The following is a 25,835-nucleotide window of genomic DNA, read 5'->3' on the forward strand; positions in this document are numbered from 1 at the left end:
TTAAAAACAGCACTTTAAGCAATTGTTTAAACCTAACCATTTGGGAACAAGGGAGAGAGCTTCATGAATAATTTATTTTCGAAAGAAAATATTGAGGGATCTGAACTTATTCACCTTCCAAACCTTCTGACTAGAGTGGAAATAAATACCACCAAATGCTGGGATGCAGACCAGTGGACATCAGAATGCAGACAAGATATGCATAAACCTATACACCGTGTTCTTTAACTCTGTGGAGAAAGGTGTAGGCGTGTAAACAAGAGTTTAAAATAAGAGCTGGGTATGGCTGTGCTGGAAGGGGTGCGGGATTTTAGATGTACCGTTGAACATACATTAGCATAGTGCCATGGGAAAGCTGAAGTGTGGGTAATACGTCCTTGTGTCTAAAAGGACTTTATCAAAGCAGATCGGTTTGATCCCTTGTGCTTAAACATTATGCTTTCCACTTTTAAATAGACCATCATCTTGTAAAAGTGGTACGTCCTTGCTTCAAGGTTTAAGGAGAGAGTGTGGTGGTGTGTAGGGATCTATCTACATCACAGCATTGAAAGCACCCTGCCCCCTATTCCATGCCATTGAAGACTCATAGTTTGGTATTTGTGGAACTGACATGTGACCATGGTGGTCTGCCATGGTGGGTGGAATCTCATTGGCCATACTTGTATTGGAGCAGTTAACACAGGCACGATGATCCTGAGTGATGGATGCCTGGTGGGCCTCACACCAGCACTGACAGTGGCTGGTGTCTGTTGAGTAGCTACATTGTCCGGCATTACTGTCAGCATTTAACACCAATCAACCCATTGAATCCTGGCTGTTCCCTGAACTGGGTACTGAGAAACTGAGGCTGGGGTACTTAGTTACCTAAGATCTCTGAGCATCCACATGGCAACTTTTTGGCCGTTGTTACCTCAGACCAGAAGTACTCGGCCTGGACAGATAGTCCATACCATGCAAGGGTACACTCATTATTCACATCCCTTTTTAAGCCCACCCAAAGTAGAACACAGCGATGATCCGAGAAGAATGCTAGCATACCTAGCCTCCATCCCTGATATCAGATTTTCAGTCTGTCAAAGCCCCTCTCACAGAGCCTGTTTTCTCCGGGTTGTCAAGGTAACGTGGTTGGAAACATGTAGCACACATACTCACAACAGCCAGGCATCCATGCTTATATAACAAAAGCAAGATGGGGGGAGGACTATATAAAGAATGGGCTTACGTTGATGCTCATAACACTAACACAAAGATTAAATTATTTTCTTGTTAGGAATAAACAGAAGTCTTTGTTTTAAAAAGACTCCCATTCGTGGTTGGAGAGTATATTAAATGTCATCACCAAAAGAACAAGACCAGGAGTGTGTGAGCCCTCAGTTAATGAGAAGCCACATTCTCTAGCAGGGGTGTGTGGTGATGTTCTGTTTGTGCTCTAACAAATAAAGCTTGCCTGAAGATCAGAGTGTGGAACTAGCCACAGTAGTTAGTCATAGAGGCCAGGCAGTGGTGGCACACACCTTTAATCCCAGCACTCAGAGGCAGATGATCTCTGTGAGTTCAAGGCACCCACCCAGTCTTAAAAGAAAAACAGAGCCAGGAGGTGATGGCTCACACCTTTAATCCCAGTACTTGGGAGTTCCACCCCTTTAATCCCAGCACTAGGAAAATAGAGACAGGAAGGGCTATGGCTGGACAGAGAGAGGAATATAAAGCAGGCGACGACGGGAGCACAAGGCATTCAGTCTGAGGACTTGTAGAGACAGGATACCCCATTCTGTCTGAGGATCTCATGGAGGTGAGAACTAGTGACCGGCTGATCTGCTTCTCTCATCTTCAGTCTCACCCCCTAATATCTGACTCTGGCTTTCAATGATTAAGACAATTAGAAATCACGCTCCAGGACTTGGACAGCTGAAGGGAGGCAGCTGGAATGGAGTCCTACCCACCGCTTCCTGGAGTAGATACTTTTACTGTGATGCAGTAATCTTGATGGTTCCCATCTTCTGTTTCTATTTGCTGCTTCTGTAGGCTTTAAACAGTTTCATGTTATGATAGAGGGTCTCCCATTTTGAGGCAGTCACACTTGGAAAATAACCCTTGAAATTATGTGGACTTAATCTCTAGCCATTTTGTTTCAGAAAAACTAACCCCAGGGGGTCTTTGTTCTCTACACTAAAATTTAATCTATTTGGAAAATTCCAATTACTTTCTGTAGAAATGGACCAGCCATGGTTCCTATGAATGATACGGTTGCTGTTACCCCTGACCACGGTAGAAATGAACTTTGAAACAGTTGGGTCGGACCAAACAGGAGTCGTGCATGGCTTGGAAATGGCTGAGTGGACATCACGCCTGGATATTTTACTGGTCATTGTGCCTTGGGTTTCAGAAATATACATTTGGCTTTTTGTATTTTTATTTGGGAATTTTTTTCTTATAAAACAAAATAGATGAATCAAGTGTGTTTGCATCGGTGCTAAAATGTCACCCACATCTGCAGCATGAGAAGTGTTAGTTACCTGAGAACCAGGTGAGGTGTAGTAGTATTGATGGCCTTAACTCAGCTCTTCCCTCACACAGAAGGAAAGGACATTGAACACAATTACTGTTTTATTCCAAACATTTGTCAGAAAGAATCCAAAGCAGACAGTAACTGAGCATTGGCTAGCCCCCTTACTTGGGTTCATGTTGAGTGTGTCTAAGCACACCCTTTAAATACACTCATTATTTCTCAGAGTATGTGCAAGAAAATAGACTGCCATTCCTGAGGCCATCCTTAGCATGGGTTCAGTGACATTTACACAGTGTCAGAGTTCACTGCTGAGAAAACAAAGCAGGTGAGAGCATCCTGCAGCTGTGGGAGGCACCGTGGGACTGCTCCAGGCTCAGAGAGAGGCTCCAAACCCTGCCTCCTGGGAGAGAGTGCTCTGCCGGCTTCTCATTGGTCGCACTGTGAAGGTCTAGAAGAGGGATTTCCTCAGAAAGGCCAGAGTTCTAGCCCCATGTTGCCTTCAGCATTTTGTTTTGTTTTGTTTTTAGATTTATTTATTTATTTATTATGTATACAACATTTCTTCCATGTATGCTTGCATGCCAGAAGAGGGCACCAGATCTTATTACAGATGGCTGTGAGCCACCATGTGGTTCCTGGGAATTGAACTCAGGACCTCTGGAAGAGCAGTCAGTGCTCTTAACCTCTGAGCCATCTCTCCAGCCCACCTTCAGCATTTTGTATCAGGTACTTGTTCTGTGACCAGTGTGACAGATGAAGGGACAGCTCATTGCTGTGGGAAAGGCCTGATGGCAGTCGAGGCAGCTAGTCACATTGTAAATGCTGTCGGGGAAGAGAATTCAGTCCAGAATCCCAGCACCTGGGATGGTGTCACCCACATTCAAGGTGACTCTCCTCTCCTCTCTGGAAATACCCTTTCAGACATGGCCAAAGCTGCGTCCGCTAAGTGATTCCAAACCCAGTCAGGCTGATAATGAAGAACACAGTTTCTCCACGGAGGGAAGGCTTGAGGTGGAAATGCTGCAGCTGCCTTACAGCTCCAGGCCCGTGTCAGTTCTGGGGCCGGTTGTTACAATGGGAAATCTGTCAAACTCCTGGGGCATGTTTCCAAACATGCTTCACTCAAGTCCCGCTACCTTCCTCAAAGAGAAGGAATTGCTAGAGATGGTGGGCCACATATTGTCATCTTTCCAGCCTGTGTGGGTCCTAGCAAACTCAACCTGGCCTGCTGTCACTGGTGTTAAGAGATTGCAGAGTGCAGAGCTCCCCCAGTGCAGTGGCAGCTGGTTAGTGAGGACTCAATTCTGCCATGTGCCCCGCTGCCTTCATTAGGCCCTGACACACAGAGGCCAGTGACCAATTGTTATTTACTGTATAAATCCGGGGGAAAATCCTTTCCCAGAGCTGTCAGCGGGTCTTAGAACCTTCATGGAAATGATGAAAAGTCCGCCACTCTAATCATAAGCAAACGCTTTACATTGTTTAACGGCAAGAAATCTGCCAGCCGCTTTGAAAACCACAAAGAAAGAACCCTTTGAATTAGGACTGGAAACTACAGAGCATTCCAAGCCGGACAGGAATGCTGTGTTGTTCAGAGCTGCCGCCCAGGCTGTTTTCCCTCCCTCTCCTCTAAAGGTCTCCATTGTGCCAACCTGAGCCTGCCATCCCTGACCACTCATCTGCCTGGCATATAGTGGGGTTAAGCCTGGCCTGGTGGACAAAGCCTCCCTTGAGCTGATGGGCTAGCAGTGTTGTTTACAGGAGTTTAAGCTCCTTGCTGTGGTAGTCATTTAGATGGAAAGAAACTTTTCCAGGACACATTCGCTGTCCCTTTGGACCCTGCAGGAGTAACTGTGTCTGTTTAGCTGGCTTTGAGTTTGAACCCCCACATCCTCTCCTGGCAACCCTTCACACTTAGAGCGGTGAAGTTTTGCCCCATGTTTAACCTCAGTGTGTCCTGCTGTCACTGTGTCACAGGCCATGACAAGTCATTGAGCTGTCCTCACTCAGCGCCTCCTGTTTGCATGTCTGAGGTGTCTGTGTCCTGTGATCTCGTTGTTGTGAGCTGCCTCTCTTGCCCAGTTGGGAAGGGAAGCTTTGCATACCTTGTTCCCAAGGTGTGGCTGGTTGAGGTCCCCTCTTTCCCCCATTTGTCACCCCTCATCATCAGTCACATCACTACTGCTGCAGCTTTTATCCTAGGAAACTCTTCCCACACATTCAATTGTCCATGTTAACACGATTCCAAATAGTCAGCATGAGTGCATTGTCTCATTAACTCACCAAAGTGTGCGTCACTGCTGTCCTCATCAGGCAAGAACCGGGGACTTGAGAGAGAGCTCTGGCCCTGGCCCTGGCCCTGGCCCTGGAGCAGTCTGCTCTGCCCATTGGAGGCTCCCATGTGACCTGAGGTGCAGACACCTCACTTCATGTGCCTATGATGGTGTTGGGAGATGGGTATACCTCAGTGGAACAGAGCAGGGCTTCTGGTTATGGGTGTGGACATCTGAGACTTCAGAGGCAAACGACCTGCTGCTTATTGTCCTGGCTTCCATTTCTAAAGCTGTTGTCATTTAAGTGAGCAGTTGTTTTCTCCCCCTGCTCTGAGAGACTCCAGTAAAGGACAAGTTGGTGTGGATTTGATTATCTGTGCACTCTGTACATTCTGCTCGGCCACATTAGGGCAGCCAGTGCAGTTCCAGTGAGTGCTTGTCTGTGAGCTCTGTAAATTCCTGGATTGAAAAACTGCTTCCTGAGGTTCTTAGACACTCATCCTCAGCCCACAGATGAAGTTGCTGTTTCCCTCCTACCACATGTCCCAAAGAAATTTCAAGAGATAGACCTGAGATCAGTGAAGGCAGTATGTTTTATAGTAGAGCTAGCCCTGGGATAATCCTGCTGTTAGAAATACTGATAGTCTATATACTAAAGTCCATCAGGTCTGATCGATTCCAGTTGCTCCCAAAGATTGGGGAATGCAGTGTTCTGGTTATCTGAATTCTCTACAGTAAATGCATTCAGAGATGGGCAGTCTTGAAAGCTGTGTAATTGCTTCTTGTGCATACAGTAGCCTCTTAGGAAATACATGGTGAATTGTCTAGAGCTAGAATCAACCATAGACACCATCTGGTCCAGACAATAGGAAACCAGGAGCAAGTGACTTACTTGCCTGATGTGACAGTGGGTGTGGAGAGCCAGGCTGTCTTCCCTCATCTGGGCTTGTCTCAGTGAGCGCACTGCCCTGTATGTTTGGGCTAAGGTGAGCTAGAAGAGAATACAGAGGAAGAAGGACCTTTCTGCTTGGTTCCCGTGGTTAGGCACTTAGTCCGTGGGTGTGTGTCAGGATGCACATGTGTGCTCAGCGTTGTGGGCTGTGGCTGTTATTTCACGTGGTCCTCAGAAGCTCCCTGTGGACAAAGATGCTGTTATGCTGCTGTTCTCATCCCATGAAGGTTGGAGCCTGGTAGCTGCCTCCCTGCCTCAGTACTAGAGCTGAAGCTTGAGTCCAGCGGCTGCACACCCAGCTTCATGCCCTGTGTGCCACCTTCCTGCTTTTTTAATGTGAAAAGAATTTTTGTGTGCTGTTCTGAAGACATTATCTTTCTTTGGTTATAACGTGAGAAATAAATGTGTCAAAATTGTTGCCCTATTCAGATGTGTGCGACACTCTTTGTAGTCCGTGAGCAGATAGACCAAACTGCATTTGTGGTATAAAGCTGTCCTGCAGAAACTGCTGTGGACAGTGCCTGCATGGGAGTCCACTGGTCTTCCCAAGCTGTGCATGGCTTGGGAAGGCAACACTGGCTGAAGCCTGGCTTGGGGGGTTTTTTCTATGGGAAGATTTGGGGGGTGATGGTGTTGGTTTTGGGGGCCTTTAGGGAGGTTCTCTTTAAATAGCAAATTCACTTTTAAGCCATTGCCATTGGAAGCTGCAGGAAGAGCCTGTGGGCAAGTGAGAGCCCACCTTTGTCTACGGAGAGCGGTTGGACAGGAGCCTCGAGCAGCTTTGGGCTCCCACTCCACACTGCTTCCTTGTCTTGTTCAGCAGCTCTGCTGCCTGCGTGGACTGCACTTAGGGAACTTTCTAAAAGGCACCCCACCCCAGCCATAAGATTATTATTTTTCTTCTCATGTCTGTCACATAGCTTACATCTTCTGAAGGGGTCCCTTTCATCTAAGCTGTCAGCATTATTGACACGAAGTATTTCATAATGTTCTAATTCTATTTTTGATGACTCTGAAATCTGAGCAGTGTCCCCGTTTGTTCCTGCTCCTGGTGAATCCTTCCTGATGAGTCTTGCTTGTGGTGTCTGTGGGTCACGGCTATTCTGTTTTCACCTGGGTGGGAATGTGCTGATGATGTACATTGCAGTATTCTTCTGCTTCTCTGCAATTAGTTTACTTGAAATTTTCTGACTCTTAAAAGAAAGCTTAGCTAGTTTGGTGCTTATATAAGTATTTGAAAGCTATAAATGTTCCCTAAGCATGACTTTGCCTGCATTCTATGCATTTTTATTTATCTTATTATCATTTAGCTCAAGATTATTTTCTAATTTCCCTTATGATTCCTCTTTGGCTTCTGAGATTTCTATAAGATGACTGTTTAATTTTCAGATAACCTGGGAAGGAATTGCTGATGAATATTTGCCAGTTGTTTTAATGTTAGTTTTGGTCAGAGAATGGATTCTTGGCTTAAGCCCACCGGCTTCTGGTCTACCTTATACACTGTGGAGACTGTTTATCCTGCAGGTGACTCAGCTTGAGGCTTCACATTCCTGCTGCTCTGCTGCCTGCATCTTTCCTGTTACAGGGCTGTGACCTTGTTTAGGAGCCTTCACTTAGGGCTATCTTGGTTCCTAGATCAGGGCATCTTAAACTGTTCCCACTTTAAACTTTGTGACTTCTTTCCACACCCGAGGAATTTTTACCTGGCTCTCGGCAGATAGATATATCAAATAGCCATGCCCGTCAAACATTTGCTGTGTTTATTTTAAAATAATTCTTTGGCGGACATATACTTTTACTGTTTACCAAAGATGAAAGAAAATTTGCAAGCCAGTTCACTGGGTGTGTGTTTATTTTACGTAAAGAATTCAATCTTGGCCGAGGACGAAACACTGCAGGTACACAGCATCTTCAGCATTTTTCAGAGTTGATCAATGATTTTGGTTTTTGTCATCAATGCTGAGACTGCCTCTTCTCTTAAATACATAAATACATAGCACATAATTGCAGAAGTATCTTTAGGGCCATTTCAGAGATTGCTAGGAATTCTTTCATAATCCTACACCAAAATTTACTTAATGCTTTTTGTTTTCTTTAAGAACTCAAACCAGCAACTAAGTAGCAATTTTTTTTTTCTGACACACAAAAATCAAAAGGTGCATACTGTGCACTGTTTGGATACATGTTGCAGACTGACAGCAGGAAAACACTGTCTGCCATAATAAAACACTGTTACTATAGGAGCAGGAAACTTTGTACAGGATAATATGTACAGTATTTGTACAGTTAGCAACTTTGTTTCTATAGGAGCAGGAAACTTTATACAGGATAATATGTACAGTATTTGTACAGTTAGCAACTTTGTTTCTATAGGAGCAGGAAACTGTACAGTATATACGGTTCACAACTTTGTTTCTATGGGAGCAGGAAACTTTTTACAGTGTAATATATACAGTATGTACAGTTCGTAACCTGCAAGGTCTTGACTCTGAGCTGCAGTGTTTCGGGCAGTTTGTTACTTTTGTGTAGTGCAAGGGCATATACAGAGTGAAGTCATGTTGTATGTTCAGAACCAAGGCTATGTGAAGTCATGTGTTGTTCTGTGGGCAAGTGTGCCAGAAGCACATGAGATTCATGATACATTTGATTGTGAATTCATATTTGGTTGTTGTGTATTCAGAAACTTCTTATGGTCGCCAATGGGTTGCAACCCCACAGTTTAAGAAGTTGGGTTCTGGGGCTGAAGAGATGACTCAGCTCTTAAGAACATCAGAGCTCAGTTCCCAACACCCATGTTGGCTGGTTCTCAGCCACCTGTAACTCTAGCTCCAGCGGAATCCAGTGTCTCTGACCTGAGGCCGTCTGCACTCATATACATAGTCTCACATACTTACCTATACATATTTAAAAATAAATCTTTGAAAAATATGTTGGGTTCTAAACTACTTCACTCTTCCATTCTTCCTCTTTTTTTTTTTTTAAAAAAAAATCAATCTTAAGACTTCTCTTGCTTATAAATGACAGCCTTCCCTTTTTGTTTGGAGTGCATTGCTGGATTGCCATAGACAAATAGGTAGACTTAGGGGCATGAGACATGGTTAGTGTTAGAGTCCTGGAGAAGTCCCACAAAAGAACACCATCCATGTCTACAATCAGTAAGCACATTTATTATTCCAGCATGCAGGGGTTGCACATCCCACACAAAGGCAAGATGGTGAAGACCCCAAGAGGAGCCTACAGGCTCCTTTTAAGCACAGCCAAGGGGGCAGGGGTCCTAGGGCAATTAGGTCATTTTGAATATGATTGGCTTAATCAAGTGCCAATCATATTTGTATGTTCTAATTGGCCAGGACTAGCCAGGGACTGGTCAGGGCTATAGTTTTCTGTTTTGGATGGCAGGCATGGACAAGTGCCAGGCCACTGTCCTTGAGCTACTATGGAGGCTGACTGGCCTAGTACCTACTGACTGTGGGGGCTGACTCAGTGGCCCAGACGTGGTACATCCTATCTATCTTGTCCCTGTTGTCTGGGGTGATTACATTGTGATTAATTGCCCTTTGTTCATGGCTCTTTCAGAAACTGCTATTCAGTCTCAGGAAACTGAAATTGAGGCCTGATCTCTGAGAAAAGACCTAGCAGCCTGTTGCTGTGTCTGCTTGGTCCTCTCAGTTATCCAGTGATCAAGTGGTTGACCTTCGTTATCTCTGGTTATCTCTGATGCACTAGAAAAGGATCTGAAAGACTGCCACCAAGTTCTTTGTTTGCTTTGTTTTGAGACAGGGTTTCTCTTTGTAGCTCTGGCTGTCCTAGAACTCACTCTGTAGGCCAGACTGGCCTCACACTCAGGAACTCAGAGATCCATCTGCCTCTGACTCCCAAGCTCCAGGATTGAAGGCATGCTACCACTCCTGGCTAAGTGGCTCCTTTTGTTTTGTTTTGTTTTGTTTTGTTTGTTTGTTTGTTTGTTTTTATGTGAAGGGGTTTTTATTGGGGGAAAGGAAATGGGAAACGAGGGGACGGGAAGCAGAGAGCTTGTTTTGGTTTTTGAGATAAAATTTCTCTGTATAAAATCCCTGGCTATCCTGGAACTAACTTTGTGGACCAGGCTGACCTCGAACTCACAGAAATCTGCCCGTTTCTGCCTTCTCAGTGCTGAAATTAATGGTATGTGCCACTATGCCCAGCCTGTCACAATTTCATATATTGTAAACCACCATTCTGTCTCAAGTGGAATCCTAGGTTTGGTCTACAGCCATACCACCCTGAGCACACCCAGCCTCGTCTGGTCTTGGAAGCTAGGCAGGGTCTGTCCTGGTTAGTACTTAGATGAGAGAACCCTAAGTGTGGCTCCACTGGTAGCAGTGTTCTGGCAGTTTTAGCTACTCAGAATATGGCAGGATGGCTGTACAGATGCCTGGTGCTGGGGCCACTTTCCTTCCCCTCACCGAACACTTGCATGTTGATGCCACATTCCCAGAAACATGGTCCAGCATTGTCATCTTTGCTGGGATCAGTCACAGCCCTTGCTTCCTGGTCCTGCTGAGCTGAACACCCCGGCCTCTCCTGGGAAATCTGTCCATTTCTTCTTCAATACCTCCAAGTGGAGGCATGAAAACCTTTTGTAAGGTCTGGAAGGGAAGAATTACCTAGAATAGAGAAGAAACCACAAGAATTTACAAATAGGCAAACCAAAGCTGTTGTTAAATTATCTGCTTTGGCTGGGTTTCTAAGCTTAGTTGCATGTAAGGTTTTTGTCATAACCTTCTGCAGATAGGCCATTATCTGCATAGCTTTCTTCAAATAAGTTCACTTCTTAAACTAAAAGAAAAATACCATTTGCTTAATGGTATTTGTGAAGCCACTGGTTTTATTTGTTGGCTATCTGTTTTTCTATCTATGTAGATGTTGACATGAAAATGTTTATTCATGTGTCACTGCCACTGTGTGGATATGTGTATTGCAGTTTGGAGCTCGTGTGACTTGGACAGTGAGCTTAGAGAGAAGCTGGTTAGCGCTTGGCAGTGATCTGTGGATGGTCTCATCTGAAGCTGGGAAGCCCCAGAACCCATAGGAAGAAAGGATGGAGTCGAGGATAAGACTTAGTAGAGGGGCATGTGCATAGCCTATACAAGGCCCTAGGTTCCATCCCCAGCGTCGCCAAGGGAGTGAGGGGAGAATAAAGGTGAAGAACCAGACCTGGTACCTGTTTCTCACCTGCTGGCTCTGTTTCTGAACAGAGCCACATCCACAGCTAAAGAGTCTAGGGAATTCTGCTAATAGAATGCTATTTAATTAAGGAACAGAATATGAAGAGTTTCATTTCAATATTAGTCAAGATCACGCACGTTGCTGTTACTTTCAGTTAACTTCAATATCCGGGTCGCTGCATATCGTGCTCTCGCATGGAGAATCTCAGTGTTGCTTTGGGGGTGTGATTGACTTAGGAAGAACTTTGCACTGTTCTGGAAGGGGACTTGAGGGAGAGAGTGTCTGACTAAGGAAGAAGTTGTTAGCAGCTTGGGGTGGTGGTTGACCTCCAGGGCCTTGACAGTTCCCTGTGCTGCTGTCAGTGCTGTCCTTCCTCCAGCCTGGGTGCTGGGACAGACAGACAGAACGGACAGTCAGAACACTGAGTGACCAAGGCCCAGTGCAACAGGTTGCTAGTGACATCACAAGTACGTAGTACTACTCCTGACTGCCTTTCCCACCCCGTGTCTTAGCAGAGTTTACCAGGACCAAAGGCAAGTCAGAGGTTTATTTCAAATTCCAACTCTCACACTCCATCACTGGAGAAAGTCAGGGCAGGTACTCAAGGCAGGAACTGAAGCACTGAGCCCCCATATGCCAGCCATTAATAGGGAAATACCCTACAGATTTGCCTATAGGCCAGTCTGATGGAGGCATTTTCTCAGTTGAGTTTCCCTGTGCTAGATGACTCTAGCTTGTGTCAAGTTGACGAAGAACAAACCATAGTAACAACCAGAATGCCTCTCTTTGACCAAACCCGAGCAGGAGAGGGAGGGAGGGAGGGAGGGAGGGAGGGAGGGAGGGANGAGAGAGAGAGAGAGAGAGAGAGAGAGAGAGAGAGAGAGAGAGAGAGAGAGAGAAGCCTGAGTGTGGTTCACATGGCGTAGCCTCAGGGTCCAGCCTCCAGAGGAAACCCCCACCCAGGGCTTTGTGTGGAAGCTGAGGAGGATTGGAGGGTGGAGGTTGTCAAGGACGTGAACAAGAAACTGCTGCTGCCACCTTTTAGCCTTGGAGACAAAACCACCCTCGCCATGCTGCCCTGTGAATGAGAAAAAGAAATAAAAAGGAAAGGAAAGGTCATGGCTGCTCCTAGGTACGGTGGGGAGGAAACTTTATTGTAGGTATGCGAGAGAACATAGTCAGAAATAGGGTCATCTGGGACCGTCCAGAGTGGACATGACCGGGCTGAGCTGGGCCATGTGGGAGAGGGGACCAGGAGCAGCAGCCAGAAGGTCAAAGGTACAAAAGGGGCAGGTAACCAAAATGTCAGGATTATATAGGGGCAGAGCCTTGGGGAAAGGGCAGCCCAGCGTCTGGGCTAAAGAGTTCAGGGTAGAGGGTAAGGTATGCCAGCCATACTTCCTAACAGGTGGGACTGAGGGCCGCTGAGAGAACCTGGTGGCTAGGTGCGCTTGGATATGTTAAATAGACACCTTTGCCATTTGTCTGGCTGGGGTTTGAAATTTAACACCTTGCCTCTAGTGGCTGGGGTTGAACAAACACTCAGCCCGACAGGCCTGCAGCCTTTTAGCCAGACCTCAGTGCTCCCCAGCCAGCACTTGCTGTTAACCATAAGGCCAGAAGTCTAGTTGATGTTCTGTATGGGCCAGCTTCAGCACAGTGCAGTACAGACGGAGTCAAATGAAGACGCCCAGCACAAATCTGGCCCGGAACCTGGCCTGCTTCCTCTAGCCCACCTTGTACTAACTCGTAGCTCAGGATCTTGCCTAAGCAAGCAGACTGCCTGCCTGCATTCTCTCCTAAGCACCATGCTAGGAAAAGAATTCTTTCTAGCAGGAATGGAGCGAGATGCTAGAAAGAACGAAGGCCTGGAAGAGTTCCCTGCTCTCGGGCTTTCTCAGGTGGGGTTTTCAGGCTGCAGTGGACTCGTGAGGCTTTGCAGTCCACTGTACTCACTTGTGTTGGGGAGGAAGGCAGTATTTTTTGTGTCGAGGGAGCAGCTGGCCCTAACTGTGTACCCCGAGCTGAAAGCTTCGTGATACATTCTTCCCGCAGTCCTCGCAGCAGGCTGAAGTCGATGATGTTGTTGTGAGATACAGAGCCAGGGCTAGAGAGGACTGAGATGAGGGCAGAGGAAGGCTGGACACCCGGGTCCCTTTGCTTTCCAAAGCTGCTGTTGTCAGGTGTCAGAATCTGATGAGAGACTGCTGTGGCAGCAGGCTCAGCGTGGACTTGGCCATTCCTGATGTTCTGTTCCAGTGGCCCAGGCAGCATCAAGCAGAAAGTTTTCCAGATGTGTGGATCAGGTCGTGATACGTGATGTGAAGGCTGAGCGATTTTAATGTGGGGACGTCAAAGAAAATTTCACTCAGCAAAGACTTGTGGGGGTTTGGCTTAGGAGGAGCAGTAGGGAATTTGCCAAGTTCTGCCCGCCCACCTTTACCACTTCTGCACCTCCTAACCCAAAACCAAAAGGGACAGCCTCACTGGGCCACACTTGCTGTTGGGTGACGCTTTCCGGTTTAGAGCTTTGACTTGTAGAAGAAACAGTTGCAAGAGAAGGTTTGATTCACTCTTGTGATCTTTTTTGCTTTGATCCAGTCTGATTAAATCTCTCCAGTTTAAATAAAACCAAATGTTTATTGAGCATGTTTTGTGTGGCTACATCCCAGGGGCTAGAGAGGGAGGCTCAGACTCTCTAGAGTTGTCTGTTGAGTGGAAATGTAACAGGGCAGCCGTCATACAAAAGCGCCCTTGTCCCTGGATTGTTTTGTGGTTTTTCTAGTGTGTGCTGACCCACCGGGACAACCAGTACACATTGCTTGAGGTTTTGTTGTGACAGGACCTACTGTGCACACAGGTGGTGATCTCCAGGAGCACCACCCTCTCTATTCTCGGGGCAGTAAAATACTGCACGAGCTTGCAGTCTTACTCAGCGTGCAGGCAGCCAGCTGACCTGCCGCAGCTAGTCACCATGCTCGCAGCGCTGCCCAAAAGAGCCGGAGACGAGCGGGCTAATGTGCACGTGTGGCCAGTCTTAGCTGTGACAGGTGACGTGAAGGGCACTCCTAGAATTGGGAAGGTGTTCGCAGTCTGCCAGGAACGGCCTTCTGCTGCCTCATGGTCATCCAGCACCCTGAGCCCTCTGAGATGAGTGAAATGACCTCATCACTATTAGCTATTAACTAGTGTTCGGGGAAGTGGAGCCTGCATGCTTTTGTAGTGTGGGTGGGCGTTCCCCTTCCTCTCCTAAGCAGTGGGTTTACAGGGAAGGTAGTGAAGTCACTGTTAAGCCGTCTTCTGCCATGGCCGCTCTCAAGTCCCTGCGCTCGCTCCGCACTGGGTGGCCATTTACTAAAGGAACAGAAAGGGTGGAATTCACAGGTGACTGCATTTTGTTACTGTGCATATGAAAACTTCCTCACTGGGTTTACAAACACGGGTCCTCACACACCTGAGGGACAGACTTTAGTGTGTAAGACATCTCTGCTCATGGGCTCTGGGTTCAGCTCACCCCTTAACTTCATCCTGGCCTTGGGCAAGCCACTGAACCTGGTTTTCTTGCTTGTAAAGCAAGAGTTTTGCCCTTGCCTTCTTATTCCCAGAGTTAGGAAAGGGTGAATGGAAGGCCAGAGAGCGCTTTGAGGGCAGAATCAGGCTGTTCTGGGGTCACACTCCGTCACTGAGGAAGGTCAGAGCAGGCACTGAAGCAGAGGCCAAAGAGGAGCACTGCATACTGTGCCCATTCCCCGTGGCTTGCCCGGCCTGTTTCTTCTACAGCTTAGCACCATCTGCCTAGGAGTAGCTCCACCCACAGTGCCTGGGCCTCCCGCACCAGTCATTAGGTAAGAAATGCCCTGCAGACTTACCTGTAGGCCATTGCTCAGTGAGGTTGCTCTTGCCAGATGACTCTAGCTTGTGTCAAGTGGACATAAAGCTAGCCAGTATAGTCTGCTAAAGGTCTCCTTTCCTGATGGTGTTTGCCCGGTTTAGTTCATAAGATGCCCAGGAACCTGCAAAGCTACTGGACAGACAGCAGCCATGCTTGACTGGCTTCGGTGTGTGCTGGGCCAGCTTCTGGTGATGGGGTAGTTAGTTCCTTGTTTTCCTGGGTGCTCCCCTTCACGGAACATGTGCACATACTCATGAGCTACAAAAGAGAGAGCAGGGTGACCCTCCCTGGCCACTGTCATTCCTAGGAAGTCACTGCCCCCAGACTTACCAACACTCTCATGTCGGTGTGGAAGTTCACAAGTAAACTTTAAGCTTGTGAGCATCTTTCCTTGGAAGGATCAACTAGTAGCTATCCGCTATCCGTAATGGGATGGGAAGGGCGTGTTCAGAGATGGAGACACCTGAGCAGGCGCTCCTGTTTCTGTCTTCAGCACACCGATTCCTGCTTTCCAGCACGCTCTTTAGAAATTACTTTTCATTTCCTGAGAGAACAACCAGACCTCCTGCAAGCCGCAGTGCCAACATTTTACAAACGTGAGTGTGAGCAAGACTGACCTCACCTCCGGTCCCCTCCTCCCGCATCAGTGGCTGGGTTGTCCAGCCAGCCTCACTCCCGTGGAGGCATCAGACAAGCCCCTGTTTGTTCCTCCCCTGTCAGAAGCAGAAGCCACACAGGCTTATGGGCATGGACGGGTATGGAGGACAGTCTTCGCATTCACTTCCAGATCTTGCAAGTGTGTCGGTGGTCACTCCGGCTTTATCCTCTCTGGAAAAGTAGTTTATTATTAATACATGCATCCATAATTCTGAGGGCGTGTATGGGTGGAGAAAATGAACAGCGTGAATCTTTTACACTGTGTGGGGTAAATGCTATTTAAATCTGGATGGGGCAGCTGAGCATCACACTAACAGGAGATCACTGGCTAGGGGCCAGGTTTGTTGTGTTTATGGGCTGGGGTTTTTGTTGTTTTTTTTCCCCCTTTTGGGGAGAGGTCAGACTTAGAGGGCTAAGCCATCTGTCCAGTTTAATATGTTAAGTCTTTAATAACAAATCATTTGCAATGTCTTACCACGTAGAGTAGAAAATGAATATTTTGCAGAAGTGTTATCTTTAGAAACGTCTTCTCCATTCCCTGTTGTTATCATTTGGTGTTGTTGCCTCGATCCGATAATGCCCATCTTTGTACTACTGTTTTGCAGAATTAATTAGTTCATTAAAAGTGGCATTTTAAAATTGGCATGTCGGTACAGCGTGCTTCTTTAGAAGACTCTTGCTTCTAAGAGGCGTTAAGCTTCTGCAAGAACAGATGCAGGGGTTCTACGGGCAGACATTAAGCCTCAAGACTTGAAAGGGTCTCTGCTGCTTTCTTTGAGGTATGTTTTACAATGAGCTCTGTCTGCCATTGTGCATGACTTTCTATGGCTAATGTAGTGACCTCTGCCACGCCTTGCCTCTTCATCTGCTCCAGAGAACTGTACATCTCATTGCATAATGACCCAGCCTGGGTCCATGGGCAATCTCTAATGTACTGTCTGCCCATTCAACGAGTGTTTAAGGAGCACAGGCAATGTGGCGCGGTGCTGGACAGTGAGTACACGAAGAGAGCAGCCACGTGACCCTAAAGAATCCGCAGGGAGTAGGGCTTTAAAGAAATAGCCCCTCACAAATTGTGTAATTACACGTGGAGAGGTGACAGTGCCGTATGAGGTAGGGTGTAGTGATTGATGGCTGGGAACAAGGGCAGGGCCAGGGAAGGCTTTCCTGAGGAAGTTAGCCTAAGGAAGAGCGCCCAGGGCTTTGTGGTGGGCCCATCTGAGCATGGTGTTCCAGTGTGGGAAGATGGTGGATCTCCTTGGCCTCTGAGGACTTGACGTAAGTCCCTTCTGAGCTCTGCCTCAGAAAGCAGAGCACACTTTTCCTAGAAGGCATGGGTGGTATGGCTTTGCCCTGCTGAGCCTGCCACCCATACTCAGGTCACCTCTGAGGTCCTGCAAATAGGTTCATGACCTTGTTGCAGACAGAGTTGTTACAAGAGATGGGTGCTGAAAGGAGAGTGGGGGAAGGGATGCTCGCACACTGGTGGAGGGAATGTGAGTGAGTGCCAGGAAATAGCAGGGAAGTTCCTCAGAAGGTTAAAAATAGAAGTAGCATGTGACTTAGCAGTCCCACTTCTGGCTGTAAGATCAGAACATTGATGAGGCATCTGTGTGCATGCTCACTGCAGTGTTAGTCATGGTAGTCAAGAGCTGGCATCATCAGACGTGTCCATCAGTGTGTTAGGGGATAAAGAAAACATGGTGTGGGCACAATGGATGCTTCAACAAGAAGGAAACCCTGTCAATCTGGAGGAGCATGGAAGTCGTTGTGTTAAATGAAAAAAGCCAGGCACAGACAGATGAAATATTACAAGGTGTCATTCATGTGTCAAACCTGAAAGAGTTTGATTCATAGAGGAAGAGAGTAAAATGGTGGTTACCAAGGGCTTGAAATGGGGGGTCAGCTAGGGGAGATGTTTTCTAAAGGATACAGTCTTAGGAACGAATTCAAAAACTCCATTATAGAGCATAGCAGCTAGAGTTAGTGATAGTTCATCACATTCCTAATATGTGATATGTGAGATAAGGCATGTGTTCAGTAGTTTGATAATAGATTCCATACTGTGTGCTTATTTCAGAGCACACACACAGGGTAGATGCACGCGATATTTAATTTGTCGGTTGAAAAGTAAAGAAGCTCACCTAGCAGTTATGGAAACTTGGCTCTGCGGCGCACACAGCTGTTAGATGGCATCCACACTGCGGCAGCTGTGGTCCTTTCAGGAGAGGCGGTAACTGATAGACGCAGGCAGGTGGGCAGGCGGGCGGTACCCTCTCCATGAAAACACCTCTCCTGAGAAACCATTCCCATTCAGAAGGTAGCAAAGAAACCAGAGTCCTTAATTCTGGAAGGGTCTCGACACGGGTACTGCAGTCAGGGTCCACAGACAGACAGGAGGTTGTACGTAGACTGCCATGGAGACATTGGTTTCAGTTTGCAGTACCTTCTCCTAGGGCTCTGGGGCCCAAGAAAGACTGAAGTGTGCCCAGGAAGGGACTTGGAGACCCAACAGTCTTACATATTTACGAAAGGCCTTTAGCTTTTGGAAGAAATATCTGAGTAACATCCTGCCATGCTGATGGGGTGTGGCTACATGGAGATACTGGCCATCCTACGGAACAAGAGCTCTCTCATAGCACTGTGGAGCACTTCTTGGAAAAGCTGTCAATGGGTTGCTGGGTGAGAGGACTTGGGGGGGGGGGCGACAGTGTCATTCAGTTCTCCTGTGAAGGTCATTTAAAGAAACAGGAAAACGAGGCTTAGGGCCTGGGTCTGAGTGTGCGTCTAGGGGGTGGGGTGGGGTGGGGAGGATGCTTTCTGCTGCCTGTTGTGGCAGAGATGCTAAGCAATGAGTCTGCAGTCCAGTCCCGGGGTGCCATTGGGGACCTGGAGGGGAGTTCGGTTTGCTCTGCGCAAGTTTATCTCAGGATAACTTGCAGAAAACAGTGCAGAAAAACAGGACACACTAGTTGCTTAAAAGTTCACTTTTTGCCTGAAAATACTAAAAATTAAGATTCACACCTTGATCTGAACCTGTGTTTCTAGAATTGTGTGTTTCCAGGCGAGTTCTTACGCCGCCGTGTTAGCGTAAAGGAGAACCCAGCAGCTTCTCCATTTTTTAAAGCCTCCTGAAATGTAAATAGGAACAGCAGTCCTTCCAAGTTATTACCCTGTTAACAGGTTGACAGATATGTGCAAATTGTGACTCACTGCTCAATTTGGCTCCAAATTAATGTCTTTCCACGGGGCCGCGTCTGCTCAAGTGTGGACTCGTCACCACTGTGGTGTGGCTGCTTGTTTGCCTCCACTCGAAAGGTAAAAATTAAAGTAATTTGATTCTGCCACAAAGCAGAGTGTGACATATGGTGGCAGTGTGGGAGGAGAGCAAGCCGTTCCTACCTGTCCTTAGCCCTGCTCTAGAAGCAGTGAGTCGAGGACGTGCTCTGCGAGCTCCATGCAGGCAAGCAGCGCCCGCTGTCTTGGGAGGCAGCATTCTGGAAGCTGCCAAAGACCACCCCACACACACATACATACTGGCCCCACCCTCAGCAGAAAGCAAACCATTTTTGCCTCCAGACTTTTAATCTGGTGTGGCAAGCCTCCCTGGTTTCTGTCAACTTACTCGTGGCTCATTTGTATCTCTAAGGCTGGGTCTATTTAAAAATGAAGTGTTTTGATTTCTGCATCTAAAATCTAGACACTGTTTTCCTCAGCTAAAGGTGCAGCTGACTTTCTTTGGTCTCTTTTGGCAAATGCATAATGTCACCTGTAATAAAGGAATCTGCATCTCCTTTGTTAGGCCTGCGAAGAAAAACAGTCTCCTTAAAATTCATTTCTGCTCAATGGAATTTTCAAATGAGTTTGCTGAGCCTTATCTAAGATCGCAGGCGGGCAGGCGGGCAGACAGGCAGGAGGAAACCACAGAAAACCCACCCTAGGCCTCTTAGCTTTCCTAGGAACTGTCTTTCTTCTGCCACTACCTTCCCGTCCAAATAAACATTCCCATTGTCCGTAGGGTCCAGAAATGGCCAGGGGTGCTTACTGCTTGCCCACTGCAACTCTGGATGCTACAAAAGAAATATGGACCAGGTGGTTGGTTTGGAATTTTAGGAAAATGCAAGGTGAGGTGGGCTCCAACTTTGTGTGTGGCCCAGGATCATCACATAGCCACTGTTCAGGTTTTCCAGCCTTGTAAGGAATCTGATTTCCAGGTGGTCTGTTGAAGGTTTCAAGGTGAAAGATAACCAGGCGGAGCAGGTTATGATGTGTCTTTGGGCTGAACTTGTGCATATGCATTGAGTTCCCTTCCAGAGCTATGATGGCTATTGATTGAGGACCGCAGAAGACCCTGCCTGCCCCTCACATTAGCATATACTTAGCAGTGACCTCCATTCACACAGGACAGAGGCTGTTTGCTTCCGCTGAGTCTGGAGAAATGGGTTGAAACCACACATATAGATTCGAAGTGTTCGAAGATAAGCATTGCCAGCGCCCGAGTTGGCATGGCTTTGTCATGCATCTTCTGCTTGTCCAGCAGACACCAGGCAGGGCCACGCTGATGCCTTCCTCTTCTAGTCACCTTTGCAGGAGCATTCGTGCTTAGATGCCAGGATGTCCTATGAGGCTGTGAGTCAGGGGATCGCAGAAGACCGCAGTGTTTCTTAGTCACTCAGGAATGACATTTCCAAAATTGCTACATCTTAATAGGGTGGGGCCTTGCTTTCAAGAAATGCCTGGAGCAGGTTCAGCTTCTAATGGCGAGCCGCTCATGATGCTCCTCTTAGGGGAAGCCGCCCGTGTGTGTGGCACCATGGAATCAGTGGGCTCCTTGAGGACTACCAGAAGCCCTGCTGCCATCTCCTGAGGGAGCACCCCAGACAGCACCCCTTCCTCCCTTTACCTCTGCTCCCCCTGCCCACGGCCCTTGTTAGTAGTTACCAGGCCTTCTGCAGTCCCTCCCGTCCTCCTTCCACAAGAAACCTGACGCGTTGATCCCGAGAGCTGCTTTCTGACTTCATTAGCAGAATGGTGGTGCTCACAGTCTAACAGATGGCGTCCTGTGCGCTGTCTCTCCTGAGCCCCAGGTTTCTAGCTGAAATTCTGGATCCTGTGGACAAGGAGCTTTCCTCTGCTTTTCCCTGGAAAGTATACCTAGCGGGTCCCTGGTGGAATGGGCATGGAATTTAATTTGCTACATCTAGTGGATGTCAAACCCATCCCAAGACCCTTTAATGGGAAGTTTGGAGTCTTGGCTGGTGAGTTGTGCACATCCTTTGTGTCAGTGTGGCTGGGTAGTGAGCTGGCATGGTTTCCTATGTAGGGAGCAGAGCCAACTCTGTGTGTGCTGTGGGCCGGCATGTTCCACTGAGCCTCCACTGCAGGGCAGGAGGGCTCTTGGGACCACCCGCCGGCACACTTGTCATCTGTGAGTCCTTAATAAGTAGCCGGCACCGTGCCAATGCTTAGTGCCAGTGGTCCTGGCGAGTAGTAAACCCTGGAAGATGGAGGCCAGCGGAGAGGTGAAAATGGAACTTGTAGCTCGCCTGATATATTTGACTGTTACTAAGAAAGGTTTTAGAGTTGTGGAATTTAGAAATAAAGTTAGGAATAAAGTGGTAATAGGGACATAGAAAGCTGAGCAAATAAAAGCCAAGCAGAAATCTAAGAAAACTGAAAACACAGCGAGCTGTCAGGTTCGACTAAAGAAGACACGGCTGAAGCACAGGGCTGTGCTTACACTGGAGGCCTGTAGAGGGGACATACATATCCCAGTGGAGAGTTAAGCTGCTTTCGGGGTACTTCCTTTAAAATGTAGATATATAATCACTTAAAACAGAGCCCCTTTGCAAAGGGTCATGGGAGAAAAAAAGAGGTTTTCATAAGGGCCTTATAATCTTGTCTTCTTCAAAAAGCATCACAACTAAAAGTTGGGTACTAGGTGTGAAGTGGATTTCCAGTCCCCAGCAGGACTCCTATTCATACTTATGTACTTCTCCACACCCAGGTACGTCGATGATGTGATCAGCCGCATTGACAGGATGTTTCCAGAAATGTCCATTCATTTGTCCAGACCCAATGGCACCTCGGCAATGCTTCTGGTAAGATCTGCTTGCCTGTATGTGGGGACGTGTGGAGGAGAAACCTGTCCTCCCTGTGGAGGCTGAGGAGATGACTCAGTAAAGTGTATGATAGCATGCACTGCGGGCCTAGTACTGGAGGAGAAGCAGGAAGGGCCTGCAGCGAGCTAGCACTGTGGCACAGCTGAGTTGGTGAGCGAACGCTAGGTTCAATGAAGGCCTTGTCTGAAAAAAGTAAGGTGGAGAGTGACACCTGACACCCACCTGGCCTGCACACATACGAGTGGACACACACACACACAATTCTTTGTTACAGAAGCTCTAGGCACTGGAGATGAAATCCCAGTTGAGTAGCGAGGAGCGTGTTTTCTTTCTTTCTTGGCATCCTTTAGGGCAGTGGTTCTCGACCTCCCTAATGCTTCAACCCTTTAATATGATCCTTCATGTTGTGGTGACCCCCAACCATAAAATTGCTTTCATTGCTATTTGTTATGAATCATAAGGTAAATATCTGTGTTTTCTGATGGCCTTCGGTGACCCCCAAAGAGGTCTCGACCCCCAGGTTCAGAGCCACTGCTTTAGGATAAACACTCTGCACTCTGAAGCCTTGCTTTTGAGCAAATTGCAGCCCCGGTGAAAGTTAACAAGAGCAGGAAGGCACCATAAGCTATTTGGCCTGATGTCAGGTTGTGTAAAAACCTCCCCAGCAGTGTTGGGGTAAATTTTCTATTTTCCCTAAGAGATTAGACTGAGTTGTTCTAGAGAATGAACATGTTGCCTCAGGACTTCGTGGGCTATGAAAGTCTTTTACCACCCTCACAGTTCAGGAAAAAGCATCTGAACCTTTGTCACCAATGATTTTTGAGTCTGTTGTTCCTTTTGGGTTTGCACTCAGAATTCTGAGCTTACAGTCCACTAACATTTGTATTTTCATAAACTGACCAAAGGCAGTGTGTTTTGGAGGCTAAGGATGTGCTGTGGTGTCCGTGAGAGGGGTTTGATGTCTGTGTATGATGGGTGCCTCCTAGCACACATGTTTTATGGCAACATGTTGTACAAAGAATGGCCTCTGCCAGGCGGTGGTGCACACGCCTTTAATCCTAGCACTCAGGAGGCAAAGGCAGGCAGATCTCTGTGAGTTTGGGTCTAGCCTGGTCTACAGAGTGAGTTCCCGGACAGCCAGTGCTGTTACACAGAGACCCTGTTTAAAAGAAGAAGAAAAAAAAAAAGGATGGGCTTTGGTGGGTTCTGGGGAGGCAAGGCTCTGCATGTAGTCTTGCTGCCTTGAGTCCCATGTGAACCCCGCCCCCACCCCCACTATGGCATCTTCCCGGGTATAGATCACCAGACACTCAGGTGAGCCATTCTTCACTCAGCCCCTACATCTCAGAAAAGCTGGTTGTATGTTCATGTTTATTTTTGCCCGGTGAATGGAAAGGAAGTGAGCTTTCTAAGTTTGCAATATTTTATTTGTAAATGTAATGTGTATTGTAATGCATAATTTCTGAAGTCCACTTGAACAGTTTTCTCCTTAATTGCTGAGATATGCTGGGATTATTTCCAGCTTTGTATTTTATATAACACGCACGCACGCACGCACGCACGCACGCACGCACACACGCACATGTCTAAGTCCTAGTTCCACTAATTCCATTGACTTTAGAGGTCTCCAGTTTCTGCCGTGTGAGCGGAGAGCAGGTTCTTGGCTGGCTTGTGCATCTGCATAGGAAACAGAGTCACTGACCCAGTCAGTTCATTGACAAAAGGCATGATTGGGTGAACCCATTTTGGTGTTCTTACTCTAGGCAATCACTTTCAGGCAGTCCGTAATTTGGGATCTCAAAGCTTTAGTTGGTAGCCTCTCCACTATGTAGAAAGCGTGGGGGAAAGAGGGCAGCTTGACACTTTCTGGGGCTTCTGTCTTAGGCAGCTAGGGTCTGTTTGGCTCATCCAAAGCCAAAGTGGCTTTTCATTGTTGGTCTGGAAGCACCAGGGCTTCAGGCCCCTCAGAAAAAGGAGCCACATTCAAACTGGGAAACACACTGGGACCGTCCCCTTGTGCATAGTAACACTGCAGGGTAGCGCATGTGTGCAAGGTGTGATGATGAGGCTGGGGGCAAGCAGGTACCTAGTGAACACTAACTGAATGCCAGAAGGCTAGAAAAGCCTGGTTGACCTCAGTGGTGCACCTTGGTTCACGGGCTACCTGCTCTTTGCAGGGGATTGAACTGGCTTAATCCTGATCAGCCAGCCAGTTGCTAGTGAAGTCTCCCCAGTGTCTTTGTAAGCCTTGGTCATCACCTGTGGCCTGTACATTCCAAAGCACAGCTAATGTGCCAGCTAATTCTCAGCTCACTGGGAGTTGTCCTGCTGCCGTGTGAGTTAGTGGCTCGTGGTATAATGAGGGCTGTTTCTGTTCTCTGAAGGGATGAGCTCAGTCATCCAAAAATAAATCTCGCTGTGTTGATATTTAGTTTCAGCTAATCTACCGCCTAACATCCCATTATTAATTTTCCTCCAACAGTCAAAATATTGTAAGAGCTTAACTGAGTCAGACTGGAGCAAGCTGCTGGCTTCTCGCATCACTTAAAACATTATCATCTCCAGCATTTGACTGATCAACTAGGTATAAAACATAAGAAAATGAAGCTTGCATTGGAGTGTTTGAAATATACCCTAGTAGTTTATAACCTTTATTTAGAGGTTAATTTGATTTACAAAACCTTAGGTTTGTGTCCACATCTCTCCAAAACTACTCACTAGCCCTCCTGCCTCAATGATGCTGCCTTCCTTAAACCACAGGGCACGTTATCCCGTCTCACTCTGCCCTGGTTGGTGGAGTCCTTGGGAAGCTCACTAGCAACTGAACTGCCGCTCTGCTAACACTTAGATTTCTTCACCGAATTCAGTAGATTTCGTGCCTGAGTGGTCCTCAGAGTCACTGGGTGATTTCCCACGATGCGTATTCCTTGCAGGCTGCTCAGAAATCCTGAGTTGGTTGCTCTAGGCAGAACCCTAAATCTCCATTCCATGTACCCTTAGAGCAGCTGGAGCTGTGGGGTACATTTTGAGAGAAATACATTAAACTCCTAAAGAGATGACAACCCGCCCACATCACTGCCCTGCACCCAGCAGTTCTGCCCCTACAAATGGATCCAAGAGAAACTTTTCCAGGGTAACTTGTAAAAGAAAAACAACCGTCAGAGTTCCCTGGAAGCCTGGCCCTTTGGCCCTTGGCACGTCCCTGCCCTGGTATCAGATTGATACATGAGCTGTGCTGCAGAAGCGATTCCTACCATTCAGAAGGGGACAGACCTGAGAGTTGGAGACCCCACACTTCCAAGGCTTCCATTGCAGTGTAAAAAGTAGGAGCAGGGACCAGCCGCTGCTGCCTTACCTCTGTTGGAATGACAAGGTTAAGGGGCAGAATTGGACTAGGAACGTGAGAAAGAGTGGTGCCAGGGGGAGTGGACAATGTGCTGGGAACTAAGACCAAACCCTCCCAAGTGTAGTGAAGCAAGGTCCAAGGGAGGAACTCAGGTAAAGAGATTCATCAGGGGATGACTGGAGTACAAGAGGCCAGGAAGAGACGGATGACGGGAACCACCCGAGTCCAGAGGCCAGGCTTATTAGCCTCTCAGGCTGGGATAGGGCTCAGAAGGTTGTAAAGTTTTTGTAATTTGGTTTTATCCCAATCTTTAATTGATGACATGTGCTATTGCTGATCTAGGTATGACCCTTTCATATCTGTTTAATAATATCAAAGTGCTTAGTGCTTGCTGTTCTTCAAAAGGATGAGAGGTCTGTGCCTAGCACTCACATTGAGGAGCTCACAACCACTTGTAGCTCCAGCTCCAGGGCCTCCACCGCCATCTTCTGGTCTCCTCTGGTACCTGCACTCATGTGCACAGATTCAGACACACATACACATAGATAAATTTTTTTAATGTTTTAAAATCTTTAGTAATATAAACCCTGCCACCGCTGGTGTATAATCTATCTGCAGCATGTGTCAGTTCTCCCTCCCTTGCTCATCATTCCTCAAGGGGCTTTATTTGTATTATTAAGTGTAATTTTTCATTTTCCCATTTTTAATTCAGTGTACTTGGAAGCTATTATATATTGTCTTTAAGGACTAGTTTTTTATTTTTCTTTTGGGGGGAAGGTTTAGACAAGGTTTCTCTGTAGCTTTGATGCCTGCCTGTCCTAGAACTAGCTCTTGTAGACCAGGCTGGCCTCTGACTCACAGAGATCCACCTGCCTC

At 47.3% G+C, this 25,835-nt stretch overlaps 1 protein-coding gene across 1 annotated transcript in view; it reads left to right on the forward strand.

The window, feature by feature from the left end:
* Window positions 1-25,835, forward strand: part of Med27 (mediator complex subunit 27) — a 182,281-nt gene that overhangs the window by 103,629 nt on the left and 52,817 nt on the right. The window contains exon 4 of the mRNA XM_050155136.1: window positions 21,499-21,592. Within this exon, the coding sequence (XP_050011093.1) occupies window positions 21,499-21,592 (94 nt within the window). The remainder of the gene's footprint in view (window positions 1-21,498; window positions 21,593-25,835) is intronic.

The sequence above is a fragment of the Alexandromys fortis genome, unplaced genomic scaffold, assembly GCF_014885135.2.
Source record: "Alexandromys fortis isolate MF-2015 unplaced genomic scaffold, M_Fortis_MF-2015_v1.1 scaffold_72, whole genome shotgun sequence".
NCBI classification, from domain to species: Eukaryota; Metazoa; Chordata; class Mammalia; order Rodentia; family Cricetidae; genus Alexandromys; species Alexandromys fortis.